Source organism: Columba livia, chromosome 1 (assembly GCF_036013475.1).
Source record: "Columba livia isolate bColLiv1 breed racing homer chromosome 1, bColLiv1.pat.W.v2, whole genome shotgun sequence".
NCBI classification, from domain to species: domain Eukaryota; kingdom Metazoa; phylum Chordata; class Aves; order Columbiformes; family Columbidae; genus Columba; species Columba livia.
The window spans coordinates 31,477,580-31,496,144 of NC_088602.1; the positions used below are offsets into that span (position 1 = coordinate 31,477,580).

At 44.4% G+C, this 18,565-nt stretch overlaps 1 protein-coding gene across 1 annotated transcript; it reads right to left on the reverse strand.

Annotated features, from left to right (window-relative positions):
- Positions 1-1,971: 1,971 nt before the first annotated feature.
- Positions 1,972-4,531, reverse strand: NUDT15 (nudix hydrolase 15). Its single transcript, XM_065053855.1, has 3 exons — positions 4,256-4,531; positions 3,946-4,136; positions 1,972-2,859 (listed from the first exon to the last, which is right to left on the reverse strand). Exons 1-3 carry the CDS (start codon positions 4,405-4,407, stop codon positions 2,714-2,716), a joined length of 489 nt encoding a protein of 162 aa, XP_064909927.1. The 5' UTR covers positions 4,408-4,531; the 3' UTR covers positions 1,972-2,713.
- Positions 4,532-18,565: the final 14,034 nt, after the last annotated feature.

The window sequence follows — 18,565 nt, forward strand, 5'->3', positions numbered from 1 at the left end:
CTGAATGGAGCCATTTTCAGTGTACATAAAGTTGCTTTCAGGAAGAAAATCTCCACTTTTGAATAGAAAAAATAGGCTTTCTACAAAGATACAGTATTAAAGGAAGTTTCAGTGATATTTCCAATTTCAAAATTGCTTTATAATGTTATCATCTTCACTTCAGACAAAGAAGATCTGTCCCAACGGAAGCTGCACATAGTTAATACTTCAAATTCTAAGCAGAAGGCTTGCAATCATCAGTAGGATCCTTATACCTTGTATCACTCTGCTTCTCAGTAAAAAGAGCCTTCTCATTTTAAGAAAACATATGTGTAAAGTAAGGAAAAGCTTTCAACTCTTTAAGCTCACTTCTTTTAAGAACTAACAATTTAATTCATAATTTCAGACAATTTTAATTTTTCAGTATTGTGCTTACATTTTATTTAAAAGAAATTAAAGGTATCTCAGGCCTGTATCTAGTGGAGTCCCTCAAGGGTCAGTACTGGGACCAGTACTATTCAATATATTCATCAATGACTTGGATGAGGGAATAGAGTGCACTATCAGCAAGTTTGCTGATGACACTAAGCTGGGAGGAGTGGCTGACACGCCAGAAGGCTGTGCTGCCATCCAGAGACCTGGACAGGCTGGAGAGTTGGGCGGGGAAAAATTTAATGAAACATAACAAGGGCAAGTGTAGAGTCTTGCATCTGGGCAGGAACAACCCCAGGTTCCAGTATAAGTTGGGGAATGACCTGTTAGAGAGCAGCATAGGGGAAAGCAACCTGTGGGTGGACAGCAGGATGACCATGAGCCAGCATTGTGCCCTTGTGGCCAAGAAGGCCAATGGCATCCTGGGGTGTATTGGAGGTTAGCTAGTAGGTCCAGGGAGCTTCTCCTTCCCCTCTACTCTGCCCTGGTGAGACCGCACGTGGAATATCGTGTCCAGTTCTGGGCCCCTCAGTTCAAGAAGGACAGCGTATGGGAATTGCGGAAGATTGGGCGAGGAGGAGAAAGGTAGACACACTCAAGTGACCCGCAGCTGGGGTATAAAGAAAGCACTACATCACACTAATTGTTTTACTCACCTTGTGTGCTTGATAAGTAGAACCTCTGTGTGAGATAACATAGGCCTGAGAGAAACCCTACAGTATCTTACCATGTCTGAGATTCCCGCTTTGTTTTGAGAAAGAGCAGAGCACAGCAAGAGGCTGCATGTGCTCTAAGCCTTTAAATATAGGCAAGTGTAACTGGCCTAACGATCTTCCAGCAGAGCTAAACTTATCAGTGCCTGTGTCCCCACTTACGTCACCTCTGCCTGGGAGCTTAGGTGCAACTAAAGAGATCCCCCAGTAGAGAGGTAACTAAAATAAAACTTGCTCTTTGTAATTGCATTCGTGGCCTCTGGCTCTTCTTGAGACGTGCCTGTGCTTGTGCACACAGACAGGGAATTGCTGGAGAGAGTCCAGTGCAGAGCCACAAAGATGATTAGGGGAGCAGAGCATCTCCCTCATGAGGAAAGGCTGAGGGAGCTGGGTCTCTAGCTTGGAGGAGACTGAGGGGTGACCTCATTAATGTTTATAAATATGTAAAGGGTGAGTGTCACAAGGATGGAGCCAGGCTCTTCTCAGTGACAACCAATGGTAAGACAAGGGGTAATGGGTACAAACTGGAGCACAGGAGGTTCCACTTAAATTTGAGAAGAAACTTCTCAGTGAGGGTAACAGAACACTGGAACAGGCTGCCCAGGGGCATTGTGTAGTCTCCTACTCTGGAGACATTCAAAACCTGCGTGGACGCCTTCCTGTGTAACCTCATCTGGGTGTTCCTGCTCCGGCAGGGGGATTGGACTGGATGATCTTTTGAGGTCCCTTCCGATCCCTAACATTCTGTGATTCTGTGATTTTGTAAAATGGGTATATCTAACGGAAACAGACAAAACCCTGTGTTTTCAAAGAACCCTGAAGACTAAAAAAAAAATTAGCCACTTAGTGATTTTTATATATACTTTATATATATATATATATATATATATGTATATCTTTGTGTACTGTTGTTTCATTCAGTACCAATTAAATGACTTAGTCATTACTGATAATTAACAATTCTATCAATTCCCAGTAGCCATACAGAATGACACCATCTTGACACCTGCGACAAGCCACCAAAACATTTCCATGTTTATAAAAAATTATTTTCAAGTATGCACTACTGTCTGCAGAACCACGTATTGTCCAGAAAATGTGACTTTTGTTCACAACAGTATCTTAACTGAGGCTACGAGACAAGGATAAGTTTAAAAATTGGCCCAAGATTTATAATTACAGGAAAGCAGCCTGATATACAAAGTAATTTTACATTGAAAGCAGGACTGGGGTTTAAACAAATCTGTTTCCCCTGGGCCTGATGCTACAACTGTTTCCAAGTGAGTAACCTTCACTGACTAATTCTGACTTTCTAAGGGCTATTCATCTATATAAAAATTAACCAGACAAAACACTCTGAGTTTTCTATAAAATAAAACATCAGTTGTTAACTAATAGAGATAGAAATAGCTCTGGAATGGGAGACAACTCTCTCATGAAATATGGCAAAAGCACTGAAACATTTGGCATCTTTTTGGCTTTAGTAAGGGTAATAACTTTCACATGAGAAGAGTGAGCCTGATACGTTCTTTTTAACACCAAAAAGGCAGGTCTGTCCTTTGGTTTGTTACATAATGTACACTTAGTTTTTAGTCCAGCTGGTGACTTCCCGTGTACCCCTTTAGGTGATCGAGCTCTTCTGTGAAAGGATCGTAACCTTGCTCTCTCAAACAGCGCAGGGCCCAGAACAGCTGATCCACTGGAGGAAACTCGTTCCACTTCACCCATTCCCAACCTGTAGGGGGGAAAAAAAAACCCAAAAAAAACCACAAATAACCAACAGAGAGTACAAAATTCATCACTCAGCAATTCTGCCTCTTGTGCAGAAATTACCAATGACGTTCCCTGCTGCACAAGCAGTTATTTTAAATTTATTTACCCTCTTTCCCCTTAAGTCTTGACCCAACTGGAAGTGTTTTCTCAGAGCTGCAGGATCACAGAATCACAGAATGTCCTGAGTTGGAAGGGACCCACAAGGATCATCGAGTCCAACTCCTGTCCCTGCATAGGACAACCCCACAGTTCACACCATGTGTCTGAGGGTGTTGTCCAGTCTCTTCTTGAACACTGTCAGGCTTGGGGCTGTGACACCTCCCTGGGGAGCCTGTTCCAGTGCTCCAACACCCTCTGGATGAAGAACCTTTTCCTAATGTCCAACCTGAACCTCCCCGGCACATCTTCCTGCCATTCCCTTGGGTTCTGTCATTGGTCACTAAAGAGATCAGTGCCTGACCCTTCTCCTCCCCTTGTGAGGAAGCTGTAGCCGCCATGGGGTCTCCCCTCAGTCTCCTCCAGGCTGAACAAACCCAGTTACTTTAACTGCTCTTTATATGGCTTCCTCTCCAAACCCTTCACCAATTTTGTAGCCATCTTCTGGACACTCTCCAGTAGCTTTATATCATTTTTATCCTGTGTTTCCCAGACCTGCACACAGTGCTCCAGGTGAGGCCGCACCAGTGCAGAGCAGAGCGGGACAATCACCTCCCTGCCCGGCTGGCAATGCTGTGCTGGATGCACCCAGGACACGGTTGTCTCTCGTGGCTGCCAGGGACGCTGTTGGCTCATGTTGAACTTGCCGTCGACCAGAACCCCCAGATCCTTCTCCGTGGAGCTGCTTTCCAGCATCTCATCCCTTAGTCTGTATGTACAGCCAGGGCTGCCGTGTCCCAGGTGCAAAATGCGGCACGGAATCACACACCGGTTCCGCATGTGGACTGAACGACACGACACGACACGACACGACACGACACGACACGACACGACACGACACGACACGACACGACACGACACGACACGACACGACACGACACGACACGCTCACCCTCGTTCTTGTCGGGCTCGCGGTTGCGCGGCTCCGCCCCTGGCTCCGCCTCGCCCTTCATGAGGACGGTGACGTAGTGGTAGCGCGCGGTGGCGCACACGGAGTTAACGGCGGAGGCGAAGCGCACGTTGCGCAGCCGCAGCGCCGCCTCCTCCAGCGTCTCCCGCGCGGCGCACTCGGCCAGGCTCTCCCTGCGGGCGGGGGAAGGCACGGCTGCCTCAGGGGACAGGACGGGGGAGCCAGGCCCGGGGTTGGCAGCCGGCTCTCCGCGCCCCAGGGGCCGCGGGGAGTGGGGGCTCGGGGCTCCTACCCGAACTCCAGGTGGCCTCCGGGGAGCTGGTAGGTGCCGGCCCCTACCGGGCCTTTCCTCTTGCCCAGGAGGACGCAGTTGGGGTGCGAGGGGCTGGTCACCACCACCCCCACACCGATCCCGGGCCGCGGGGGCTGCGCCGCATCACTCATGGCAGCCGCGGGGCTCCGCTCCCCTCAGTCCCGGGGGCGGCTCCTCCAATGGGGCCGCGACCTGGTTTTGGGAGGTCAGGGGGAGGAGGTAGTGGTGGGAATGGGCAAGGTGCGCATGCGCGCAGCGGTGGGCGTGGCCTGTCGCCGAGGGGGCGGGGCCGCCCTCTTGGGGCTCCCCGGGCTGTCCTCCCGCGGGACCCAGCGGGACCCGGCTCCCACGGGTGAACAGTCACAGGCGGAGCGTTCGGCGAGGCAGCACCCGGTGTGTGACGGGCCTGCCAGCAGAATGAGAGCAGCAGCTGTCGCTGGTGGGGGCAGCGGTGTGCTTCCCAGGCAGGCTGTCTGCACGGTGAAATGGCTTGGTGTTTTGTACTCCTGTTTGCATATTTTTGGCTTCTGAATGCAAATGGATTAGTGGGGTCACTGAGAGTTGAAAAAGCATTTGTGCAAATAAGGGATGTATAAAACCAAAGTAAATTCAAGTCAGCTTCTTGGAGGTCAGGGTGCAAATTTGTTCAGAACTTAAAAGGTGGTCGCTCTTGTTAGCCCGCAGTTGCTGCTGGGGGATGGGTCTGACTCTGAAACATCACTAAGAAATAATTGAAAAATAAACCACAACCTTGGCTGAGCACAGATCCAGAGACAGAACAATGGTTCTTGACTGATAAAGAAGATAACAGAATTTCTGCTAGCAAATGGTTACCTTGATTTTTACAATTTTTAATAATAATCATGTAGAATAGGTAATTATGTGGAATATGAAATTAAAACAGTGTACCATATAAACATGTCATATTTATCAGCCTATTGATCACAACAGGGGTATGAAGTAGTATTCCTTTGCAGGACTTTAAAACACCTTTTTGGTAAAGTTTTTAAATACTTGTTTACGTATGAAGGTGATAGGGCCGAATAGGCTTAATTGGCCTTTTGTGAGATCAGTTTTGTGGCGTCTAATTGCCTGAACTGGCTCAATACAGCATTAGATGAGTCCCAACGGCATGAAGGAAATGCTGGGAGTCGGTGGCTGGGCACACTAGAAACAAGGCTGCCCTTTGGCAGTACTTGGCTGGGTTTTTTTAGCTGTGTCAGCCCACACCCTCTATTACTGACCTTAGTAAATAAAAAAATAATAATCTTGAGCAAATTGCCAAGATAACTGACTTCTTGTAAACCAAGCTACTTCATTTATATCTGATCTCCCAATTAAACATCAGTCAGTTATGCCTCTTCTATATTTACAGATTAAGATGACAAAGATCTTACAAAAATGTTATCGAAAGACTTTTCCTCACCCACTAAGCTCATTCTGGTCCAATATATCAAAACACCACAAGGCTGTTTACCTGAACAATGAAAACATTCTACATTTTATGTACGCTTTTTTCCTTATGCCAAACAGCATTTACAAACAAGTGTCAGGGTGGCCCACTTTGATTCTATTTATACCTTTTTAAATACAAAAAATACAGTCCTTGTGCTTGTTAGACTGGTAGGAGGATACCATTTCTTACAATTATTGACTACATTAAGATAATTATGTAGAACACAGAAACCTTAATATTTCTTATAAACAACTGTAATATTTGTTAGTAGGTTAAGATTTTCCTTTCACCAGCCTGTTAATCGCAACAAGGACATGAAGTATTATTTACTGGACTTCAAAATAGCTTTTTTGATAATGTTTTGAAATCTGCTTGTATGTTGATGTTTGTTTCCATTTCTTGATCTTATGTTTGTGGTCATTAACATAGCAAATACTATGTGAAAATAAAACACATTTTATTGGCTGAATCTGTTCTAAGCAGTTTCTCTTCAGGATTTATTTAGGATGTGGGCATATGCTCAGAGGTTTTGCACTGATCATGAGGTAAGTACAGGCCATTATTTCTGAGTGTGATGGTGAACAGACATCCGCTGAAGAAAAGGGATGAGAACAAAGAAAGAATGAGAAAGCAAAAATGCATCTTCTAGTGTGATTGAAAAGCTTGCAAGGTTATGATTCATGTACTCCTGTGAACTTGTTTATTAATATTTAATCTGAGAAAGTAGTCTGAGATAAGCAGCTGAAAGTGTGTTTAAAGCAGAATGTGTCCAGACTGCTGTTGAAAGAGAGTCGCTGACTTTTCAGGTCTAAGCACTTGCTCCTCACACTTATCGTTGCTATTGAAGTGGCTGTGAAGTGAACTGGATGAGTGAATCAATCTGGCTTCAAATCATTTTTTTTTTAGAGGAATTTGTTTTCTAGCATGCTGTGGGCAGCACAGGTAGGGGATGGGACAGACTTAGATCAGATTAAACAGTATGAAGCCAAACCTAACTCAGCAAACTGTGAAAAAGATTATTATTTTCAGCAGGATGGGTTGCCTGAGATGATTTACAGCTCAAGTACAGGAGTAAATTGGCTCAAGGGAGACAACGAGTGTGAGCAGCTGAGAACAAGAATGATGGGACTGACCATGTTAGTAACAGGCCAGATTTATGTCAGATTAAAATGACTATGCAGACCTTCCTTAAGAAGAACACGCATAGAGAAACTAGGTCAGAAAAGCACACAGTGTGCAAAGCTGCTTGAAAAGCAGCTACACAACCAGAAAAAACATCTGTCATTCTCAGAATCTCATGCATGTGGTTCCCGGGCTGTGGAATTTACTACATATTCACATTCGCTTGGCATAAGTGTGCGCTGGAAGATGTGAGGATTATGTTAAAATATTTTCCATTGCAAAGCTGGCATTCAGAAGCCGGGTGGAATGTGGCAACAGCACGTGGCATCAAAGTCCTGCCAGCAGGCTGACTGAAACGTGAGCTTGGAAGTTGTATGGGTATTCCCTCACATTGAAGCAGATGGTTGTTATCCTGGACCCTAGTAATGAAAATTTAAAATTGAACATTGTCAACTGTTTCCTCATTTCTATTTTATCCAAAAGATTTCTGTGACACCTCATGCTTCCACTAAATCACCAAGACTCTTACCATAACTCATACCTTGTGGTAATGTTACAGCTGGATAGAAATCAATACCAGAAGTTAGGAAATGTATGATATGTTGCTTTTATGTTGAAATGTAAATAAGCTCTGATCACATTTACATAATAAAGTACTGCAATACTCTTTTTTTTTTTTTTTTAATAAATCAGTAAGATTCTGCTGCAATTCTAGTTGGATGGAGAGTGCTTTTCTACTGTTGTATATTATTGTGCAGAGAGCTGAGCCTCACCCAAAAAGGCAATGCCAGAACTCCTTTGATTTGGGAGCTGAAGGGAGTCTCCTGGAGCCTGAGCTGTCTCTGATGGTGCTGAGTGTTGGGGTGAGAGTGGCAGAACTCCAGAGCAGGTTGCTTGGAGAGGCTGTGGAACCTCCATCTGTGGGGAGGCTGAAGACCTGACTGGACACGGCACCGAGTGACCAGCTGGAAGCTGGGCCTGCTTTGAGCAAGGGGTGGCCGGAGGGGAGGAGGAGGTGGCCTTCAGAGACCCCTTTCAACCTGAACTCTTCCATAATTCTATTCCGGCAGCAGGTAAGAGCTATTCCAACAAGCTCGTGTACTCAGTATTTGCAAAAAATGCAGAAATCCATTAAAAGGTCTGCACCTTTTCATTTAAATAATGGCTTTACTTTTTAATTTCATGGAAACAAGTAGCTCCTAACTCTGACATGAGTAGCTGCATTCATGTCCTTCAAGCCAAAGCCTGTAAGCGATCACAGAGGCTTGAATCTTTTAAGTCTTCCAGGATCTCCTGGGATGTAGAGAGTTACTGAAATACGAACATGTGTGGATGATTTTATTTCTTGTGAAGGTGTCAGGTATAGTTGAAGTCGCTTAGTTTAATTCCTTTGGTTTAGGTTTTGTAAGTTTACTAAGCCATCTTTATGCATCAGTTTTCTGGGGAAGTGTCATGAAAGCCAGTACAGTTACTTCTAACAGATACATTGGGAAAATATAATTTAGAAAGGAAAAACACATTCAATGGTCAAAGGATTAAAATCTATTCAAGTTAGTGTCAGTAAATCCTCATGCCATTTTTGCAGAGAGCTTTTTGAAGGCTTGCTCTTACCACCTGAGTATTTCACCTCACATGGCATATTCCAGTCCCTTCAGCTTGAGTTCATCCACTTTTCCTTGAGATGCTGTCAGTTAGAACTGGGAGGTAGTTCTGCTTCACAGCTGAGAAATCAGAGCTATCTGCCCTTATCAGCAAGTCAGTTAAGTTGCCAGAAGCGAGTGTTTCAGTCAAAAACTGCTCACATAGGCAATAAAGTTGAGGCATGATAGGACAAGAGGAAACAGCCTCAAGTTTCACCTGGGGAGGTTCAGGTTGGATATTAGAAAAAAATTATTCACAGGAAGGGTTGTCAGGCATTGGAACAGGCTGCCAGGGAAGTGCTGGAGTCACCATCCCTGAAGTGTTTAAAAGACACATAGATGAGGTTCTTAGGGACACGGTTTAGTGGTGGACTTGACAGCATTAGGTAAATGGTTGGACTGGATGTTCTTAAAGGTCTTTTCCAACGAAAATGAGTTACAGATCTGATGAGCTGTCACCTGCTGCCTTTGAGATGTGCTGATGACAAGAGACTATCCAGTTTCCATGCTTCTGGGTGAAAATCCTGGGCTTTTTGCCACACTAGGGTGCTGCATGCTCACCTCTAAGACAGGAGCTCTTGTTCCCTTTGTCTGCTGAGCTGTTTTATTGATACTCACCTTCTGTTTTGTCATGTGCCAGAGTTTTTTCCACGAGGATGGCCAGCCTGCTTTATGCAGCTGTGGTTCTGCACTAACCAGGTAAATATAGATAGAACATCACTCCAGCTATACCACCTTTAACAATAGGAAAGGCAGTAATTAGAAGAGGTTGATAATCTACACCTTCCTTCTATAGGGATAGTGAAATTCCGTGATTAATATTTTTCCTTTTTTCTCCTCAAGCTTGCTATCTTAAAAATATATGAAGTTGCACTAAGGATACACATCATGCTAATAAGGCTACAAACCTTTACACTTGAAAGTGTCAATGCCAATTTTGCCTACACAATTAATTTGTTATATTTTTGTATATGGCAGTAAATGTAAAGAGTAGCTGCTTTAGACAAAGCAAGGAAAGAAACCAAATGCAATTTTTTGGGGTTGCCTTTTCCATTTAGATTCAATCATTAGATTGTCCTGATTCAATAGGAATAAAGGCTGCCATGCTTATCAGCAGAGTCCTGCACGGAGTTGATAGCTGTATCTTCTACTAGGATATCGTGCAGTAGGTGCTTTGGAGATTTTAACTGAAGCAAGATTCTCCAGTAGTCTGATTCTACAGCAGTAAAACAGACTTTGCTCTTTTCTCTCACATAAGAGAACTCGGATTCTTACAAGATATGTGTGAATATTCTATATATTCATATCATTTCTTGCATAAATCATCACAGACTAGGTGACAGAAGTTATTTCCTATTCAATAGCTTATCATGCCATTTGTTCAGCCAAGATGCACTACCATGCAAGTGCATCAACCAAGACAAATGTGTTGTCTTTTGATCCCTAAATTCACTCTTTTTTTCCCCTTATACACATGGCAAACAATTCTTGTGATCTATAGATTTTTGACAGTACATCTATTTTGCTTTAGTTTACTTTCTTGTAATTTGAGATTTTATTTAATTTCCTTGATAACAGTTCTTTATTATTGCAAATATGCTTTCATACTGATAATTAATATTAATCCCCTGTCAAATATTTTTTCCCCTTAGTTTACAAGAGATTTGCTATTTTGTATGTTGTCTCCATTTAGAATTTCCTGAAGTCCACAAAATTCTTTTTAATAGTAATAAAGAAGAAGGAAAGCAAATAGGTAAGAAAACAGTTTTTGCTCCAACTTTTTTTTTAAAAAAAAACAACACTAAGAAATAATGCCTTTATTTTTTATTACATGTGCAGGTTCTTTGTGACAATGTCTTGCAGTGATTCTTACCTGCAAACAGTTTACTTTAGCATGAACAATAAGCAGTTGAATGTTTACCCTGAGCTCTGTGCCTCTGAGCTTATTTCCAAAGCTCAGTTAGGATTCAGACCTAAAGATGTAGTCAGTGCATTATGATTATAAAGACTAGCTTCATGTTTCAGTGTTGCTATGTTTATCCAAATTTCACTTCAGGAGAAGAAATTAACTTAAGAAGGGTGATTGTAATAGGAAATTCCCTTCTGAAAGGAATAGAGGGCCCAATATGCAGAGTTGACTCTCATCTTAGGGAAGTTTGTAGTCTACCTGGAGCCCGGATCAAGGATATTGCTAGAGAGCTCCCCAAACTGGTGCACCCCACAGACTACTACCCGCTGCTGTTCTTCTAGACAGATGGGGAGGAAGCTGCTTCCTGTAGTCTGAGGGGAATGAAGAACGATTTCAAGGTCTTGGGAAGGATGGTGAAAGACTCAGGGGCTCAAGTGATCTTCTCTTCACTCCTTCCATCTTCAAGGGACGATGTGGGATGGAATAGGAAAATTCAGTCTCTAAATGGTTGGCTCCAAGACTGGTGCTACAGGCAGGGCTTTGGATTTTTTGATAGTGGTTGGTTTTATAAGACTCCAGTCCGGACAGTGTCAAGCGGGAAAGGTTTATCTCGCAGGGGCAAAAGGATGCTGGGGCAGGAATTAGCTGGGCTCATTTGGAGAGCTTTAAACCAGGCTCGACGGGGGATGGGGTTGTAGCTGGGCTTGTCCCAGTGGGGCAGCATTCTAAAACCGATGAGGACCGGGTGGCCTCCTATGCCCCTAGGGAGAAATTGGTGTGCTCTGCTCGCTCCCTGAAATGCCTGTACACCAATGCGCGCAGCATGGGGAATAAGCAGGAGGAGTTAGAATCCTGTGTTCGGTCGGGAGATTATGATCTGGTGGCAATTACGGAAACATGGTGGGACAGTTCACATGACTGGAATGTGGTCATGGATGGCTATGCCCTTTTCAGGAAAGACAGGGCAGCCAGGCGTGGTGGTGGAGTTGCTCTCTATGTGAGAGAGCAACTACAATGTACTAAATTCTGCCCAGGAGTGGATGATGAGCGAGTAGAGAGTGTATGGGTCAGGATCAAGGGGCAGGCTGGCAGGGGTGACACTGTTGTGGGCGTCTGTTACAGGCCACCAGATCAGGCTGAGGAAGTTGATGAGGCCTTCTATGGGCAGCTGAGAGTGGCCTCACAGTCACAGGCCCTGGTTGTTGTGGGGGATTTTAACTTCCCTGATGTTTGCTGGAAGGACCATTCAGCCAGCCAGCCACAGTCCAGGAGGTTCCTCCAGTGCATTGATGATAACTTCCTCATGCAGGTGGTGGAGGAGCCGACTAGGAGAGGTGCACTGCTGGATCTCATCCTCACTAACAAGGAGGGTCTGGTCGAAGCAGTAAAGGTTGAGGGCTGCCTGGGTTGCAGTGACCACGAGATGGTGGAGTTCAGCATCTTGTGTGGCAGGAACAGAATAGCAAGTAGAATTGCAACCCTGGACTTTAGCAGGGCTAACTTTGGCCTTTTCAAACAATTGCTGGGGGAAATCCCATGGGCAAGACTGCTTGAAGGAAAAGGGGCCCAAGATAGCTGGATTGCATTCAGAGATTGCTTCTTCCACGCTCAGGATCAGAGCATCCCAACACAAAGGAAGTCAAGGAAGGGAGCCAGGAGGCCTGCGTGGTTGAATAGGGATCTGTTGGGTATGCTCAAGCAGAAGAGGAGAGTTTACAGGTCATGGAAGCAGGGGCTGGCCACTTGGGACGAATATAAGGCTGCTGTTAGAGGATGTAGGAAGGCAGCTGGGATAGCCAAGGCCTCCTTAGAATTACAGCTGGCGAGAGGGGCCAAGGACAGCAAAAAGAACTTTTTCAAATACATAGCAGATAAAACTAATACTAGAGGCAATGTAGGCCCACTAATGAACGGGGTGGGTGCCCTGGTGGCAGAAGATACAGAGAAGGCAGAATTACTGAATGCCTTCTTTGTCTCTGTCTACTCTGCTGGAGGCTGTCCTGGGGAGCCCTGTACCCCTGAGACCCCAGATGAAGCCAGGTCAATGGAGGAGTTTGCTTGAGTCGATGAGGACTGGGTTAGGGAGCAATTAAATACTCTAGACATCCATAAATCCGTGGGTCCAGATGGGATGCATCCTCAGGTGCTGAGGGAGCTGGCTGAAGTCATTGCTGGACCACTCTCCATCATCTTTGCCAAGTCTTGGGAAACGGGAGAGGTGCCCGAGGACTGGAGGAAAGCAAATGTCACTCCAGTCTTCAAAAAGGGCAAGAAGGAGGACCCGGGTAATTATAGACCGGTCAGCCTCACCTCTGTCCCTGGGAAAGTAATGGAACAGCTTATCCTTGGTGCCATCTCAAGGCATATCAAGGATAAGAGGGTTATTAGGGGCAGTCAGCATGGCTTTACCAAGGGTAAGTCATGCTTGACCAACCTCATAGCCTTTTATGAGAATGTAACAAGGTGGATGGACGATGGCAGAGCGGTGGATGTGGTCTACCTTGACTTCAGTAAAGCCTTTGACACAGTCTCCCACAGCATCCTCACAGCTAAGTTGAGGAGGTGTGGTCTAGACAATAGAGTAGTGAGGTGGGTTGTAAACTGGCTCAAGGAGAGAAGCCAGAGAGTGGTAGTCAATGGTGCGGAGTATAGTTGGAGGCCAGTATCTAGTGGAGTGCATCAGGGGTCAGTACTGGGGCCAATATTATTCAATATATTCATTAATGATTTAGACGAGGGAATAGAGTGTACTATCAGCAAGTTTGCTGATGACACCAAGCTGGGAGGAGTGGCTGACACACCAGAAGGCTGTGCTGCCATCCAGCGGGATCTGGACAGGCTGGAGAGTTGGGTGGGGAATAACCTGATGAAATTTAACAAGGGAAAGTTTAGAGTCCTGCATCTGGGCAGGAACAACCCCAGGTTCCAGTATAGGTTGGGAAATCACATATTAGAGAGCAGTGTAGGGGAAAGGGACCTGGGGGTCCTGGTGGACAACAGGATGACCATGAGCCAGCACTGTGCCCTTGTGGCCAGGAAGGCCAATGGCATTCTGGGGTGTGTTACAAGGGGGGTGGTTAGTAGATCGAGAGAGGTCCTCCTTCCCCTCTACTCCGCCCTGGTGAGACCACATCTGGAATATTGTGTCCAGTTCTGGGCCCCTCAGTTCAAGAAGGACAGGGAACTGCTGGAGAGGGTCCAGCGTAGGGCAACCAAGATGATTAAGGGAGTCGAGCACCTCCCTTATGAAGAAAGGCTGAGGGAGCTGGGGCTCTTTAGTTTGGAGAAGAGGAGACTAAGGGGGGACCTCATTAATGTTTATAAATATATAAAGGGTGAGTGCCACGAAGATGGAGCCAGGCTCTTCTCAGTGGCAAACAATGATAGGACAAGGGGTAATGGGATCAAGCTGGAACAAAAGAGGTTCCACTTAAATTTGAGAAAAAAACTTCTCAGTAAGGGTGACAGAGCACTGGAACAGGCTGCCCAGGGAGGTTGTGGAGTCTCCTTCTCTGCAGACATTCAAAACCCACCTGGACATGTTCCTGTGCGACCTCACCTAGGTGTTCCTGCTCCAGCAGGGGGATTGGACTAGATGATCTTTTGAGGTCCCTTCCAATCCCAAACATACTGTGATACTGTGTAACTTGATCTGCCTGCCTGAACTTATTGGGAATTGGAAGAGAAAGACGTGTTGACGTGGTGGGGTCACTGGTCAGGTCCCATGGGGCCTGACTTCCTTTCCAGGCTTTCCCTCTGGACTTGGTGTCTTCCTTTTCCATGGCTATCAAATAGTGTTTTGCTAGAGAACTTCTTTATTAGGAAATTCATGGATAAAAACTAGGCAAGGGTTCACAGTGTCTCCAGTGTGCTTCTGTCTGTCAGGGAAGTTAGTGATTTGATGGAATGATCAAGAATGAAGCTATGGAGAATACTGAGTAAAGAAAAGAAATAAAGACTGCTCATGTCTAGCTGAAATACTGAAATGATCACTCTACTTAAGAAAGGATCCACAAATAATGAAAGAGAAAATTTGCAGAAGATAGCCTATTTTACCTTCGCCAATGCCCTGACCTTACCTTTACTATAAACTTATGGTCTGCATCATTCTCTACAATGCTGGCTTCACATTAAACTCCAAACAATGATTTTTATTACCTTTTCGTATCAGAATTTATGAGACCTGTGAGATTTTCTACACTACATAGTACCTCATCATAGAACATAAAATCCTTGCATTTAATATTGTACCTCGGAAAGGGCCTGGCTGAACAACAACAAAAAAGGTTGATTCCTATAACCTTTACTGGCTATCATGATCTCCTATACTTTTAAAATACCAGAATATGCTTTTTTATATCAGTGATGGAATTTTCATTCATATCTGGTTCCACTAAGAGCACTCTGTCATCAAGACATGCTGTCAGGCAAAAGTGGTCACTGCATTCACAATGATTCAGAGAATAATGGAGTGTGTATGCAAGAGTAATAGGAAAAATTAGATCTGTGCTGTGATGAGAGACTTTTACAGTTTTCATTGTTTGTTAATTATTTCTTTGCTGTTTACCCACAAGACTGAGTCATCAGAATGAGTGTAAGTGGTGACACAATTCTGTTTTATTTGTAGTTCTGCCATTAACATTTCAAGTGACCTTGGCTAACTTGTAGGCTGGCAAAGATGGATTGTGTTTCAGCTTTTATGGAGCTTCTGGGCTTATTCAATCCCAGGATAGACTGAGAAAGAATATAAGTGTCCATTAGCTCAGGGCAAAAATCCATCTAGGACAGTATCCAGCTATCCGTAGTTGATGTCTGGCACATAATAGGCAAGAAATCATGACAGGGCTTTTGAATACTCTTCAACAGCCAGCTATGGCTCAGTGATTTCTCAAGGCAGAGGTGGCCTCTTTGTATTTAATCACCATCTTCTTGTTTCTCTTCTTTAGACTTACCAAGACTCCTCTTGAGCCCATGTAAAATACCATGATTTGAAGCATCCATGGCAAGGTGCTCCATGGCTTAGCTCTGTGAAGAATCACTTTTACAAGCAAAATCCTGTTGCTTACTTTGAACCTGGTGCTTAATGTTCATACTGTCCCCTGTAGAAAACTGCACCCATCCAGACCTGAGACTGTGGACATTAAATGCTGGTTGCAAGGACAGGTGACGATGTCAGAAACCTTGCAAGAGAGACACTGAAAGTGTCATTGGAAGAACAGATGGAATAACCTGCTCATGCTGCAGATGGGTGCAGTGAATAGTTTAATGTCATTAGATGCTCTTGAGGGTTCCCTTAGAAACCTGCAGTTTGTCCGGAGTCCACTCTGATGGTACTTCTGCAGACAAGCAATGCAGAGAGAATTCACTGGCTGTAAGGTGTGCTATGTAAAGCAATGTGACACGATTGAAGAATTATTCTCGCCTTACTTCAGGTCGGGTTTTTAACTCTGACCTTGGCTGGTCTGGCAGCTAAACAAGTTAACTTACCTACCACACGAAAAAAGTGGTCTCCTGTCTGTATTCAATATTCAAGCGTTCTGGAAAACACAGTAAGGTTTTATCCACAGGTGCTGAGATGCTTCTGAGCCCCTGCTAAAGAGCTGTGTGTCTTATGTTGGTTTGTTTAGTTTTATTTGTTTGTTTGTTTGTTTTTTCTCCTTGTAAATTTTCTATACTCTAAACTCATGGTTTTGGCAGAGGCTTTGGCTTTCTCACTGAGATGTCTTTTTTGGCAAGACCCTCTGATGTTTTTTGACTTAAATGGTGACCAGTGGAGCTTACAAGGTCTGGGATGCAAATAAAATTGTGCCATTGCCACTACGCAGATGTGGTAAATCCATAATAAAGCAAATACATATCTATTTCATAATGTCTGAGCCTTGTGGGATACTTTATTTGGCTTGAAACAGCTGTCTGTCTGTTAAAACATCTTTGCTGCTTCTAACTTATTTACAATGTACCCTTTTCCTCCTTCTTTATAGCTTTAAATAAAGTTTCAGAGAGGGCCTCAGTCCCATGTTAAAAAGCTTATTCTGAGATATCTCAACATTTTAAACTTCATATAGGAAGGAACCTATATCTAGAATTTTCTGGAGATTTAGCAAAACATCTGCATATCTATCAGATTCCTACAGTGCATTCCCCTTTCCTTGCACAATCTCAGCGAGTATGGGTCAGGTATTGAACTAGGCTGAGCCTATGCAAACCTGAGTTACTTTAACTGAACTCATTAGGAATTTGCCTGGTTGTAGCCAAGATCATAATATTTTTCTCTAAGAAAGCAAAGAAGAGATGAATGTGCCATTTCCAAGAACTGATGTTTGTAAGCTTTGAGTTGCGTTAACTTTCAACCACCTTGTACTGACAGTCTGAGCCAGACAGTGACACTGGTGATCAGACAGAAAACAGGCAGAAATTAATGCATTCTTACAGTGCATCCCAGTTAAACCAGTTCTCACAGCTGATAAGGAAATTAGATAGTACCATATCCAAATAATTAAAGTCCAGCCAGTACCGGTCTCTGAACAGAGTAGCTTAGGTTTCTTAAGCTTAAGGTTTTGAGTTTTGCACAGCTTGTATTTGTAAACTTTCTTGCATAGCCTTTCTAGGAGAGAGGTAATTTCAGAGACTCTCCCAGAGCTGCAAGATTTCCTGAATGAAGTTTGCATGTGGAAATGACACACAAGTGTTGTCCTATGACGAAGCCAGAGGAGAGCCATTGTGTGTACAGAGGACAGGTATTTTGGTGGAGAAAGAACACAAAATTTAAGCACTTTTTTGGGTTTTTTCCACCCTTTGGCAGAGGCAAATCTTTTATCAGCAGTGGCAGAAAATTTTGGACAGTCTCCCAAAATTTAGCAGCTGCTTACAGGTTCAGTGACACATAATCCTACCTTGCATGTCTGAACACAGGAGGTGCAGAGCTAAGCTGAGCTTGCTGTACTGCTAACAGGTGACACTGAGACAGCAGAGGACCAGAAGCAAAATAACTGAACCATGGTTAATCTGTATTTTGCAATACTTACCCAAGGAGAAGCTATGATCGTGCACTTTCAGTTTCGGAACAAAAAAAATGCAGCTTGTCCAGTTATTGGGTAATTCCAGTTACAAAACTCGTGAGTATCACAGCTCCTGCATGACTTTCCTTCGGATTAGATATAGCTTTGACATCCGTGATGTACGGGAATAGTGCATCTTTCCTTGTTATTGGTGGAGGGCGTTGTTGTGTGATTAATGAGTACCATTAAACCAGAGAGCCTCTTCAACCAGCAGTGAAAACTCAAGAGAAATAAATGCCTGTGGTTTAGGAAAACAGACTTTCAGTCCCCTCTTGAGATTGTTCCATTCTAGATATTGTTTTCTAACTGCATTTTCCCAGGCCACTACCATTTTCCTCATTACTGATTTATTTTGAAGGAAAAAGCTTTGCCTCCGTGGGACTCACAAAGTCTGTTCACTGGTTTCTGCAGAGGTGTCTGTCCCCTGCTTTGGTTCATTAGTGACGTGACCATACACATACTAACTTGCAAAGGTGGAGGCGAAGCTTCGAGCTGCACAAGCCAGAAATGGTTTTTGCATCCCGGGCGGAGCAGCCTAGTGTAGGGAAAGTGAAAAAGGGCTGTGGGATGAATACATAGAAATATTGGGTCTTCAGTTCAGTTTGGAAAGGTATCACAGTATGTTTGGGATTGGAAGGGACCTCAAAAGATCATCTAGTCCAATCCCCCTGCTGGAGCAGGAACTCCTAGGTGAGGTTACACAGGAAGGTGTCCAGGCAGGTTTTGAATGTCTCCAGAGAAGGAGACTCCACAACCTCCCTGGGCAGCCTGTTCCAGTGCTCTGGCACCCTTACTGAGAAGAAGTTTTTTCTCAAATTTAAGCGGAACCTCTTGTGTCCCAGCTTGATCCCATTACCCGTTGTCCTATCATTGTTTGCCACCAAGAAGAGCCTGGCTCCATCCTCATGGCACTCACCCTTTATATATTTATAAACATTAATGAGGTCGCCCCTTAGTCTCCTCCAAACTAAAGAGACCCAGCTCCCTCAGCCTTTCTTCATAAGGGAGGTGCTCCACTCCCTTAATCATCTTGGTTGCCCTACGCTGGACCCTCTCCAGCAGTTCCCTGTCCTTCTTGAACTGAGGGGCCCAGAACTGGACACA

Coding starts and splice junctions, on each gene's coding strand:
- NUDT15 (XM_065053855.1), bottom strand. CDS start 4,407: ATGAGTGATGCGGCGCAGCCCCCGCGGCCCGGGATCGGTGTGGGGGTG. Junction 4,137..4,255: donor GGAGGCCACCTGGAGTTCGG/GTAGGAGCCCCG, acceptor CCCCGCCCGCAG/GGAGAGCCTGGCCGAGTGCG. Junction 2,860..3,945: donor CGAGCCCGACAAGAACGAGG/GTGAGCGTGTCG, acceptor TCCCCCCTACAG/GTTGGGAATGGGTGAAGTGG.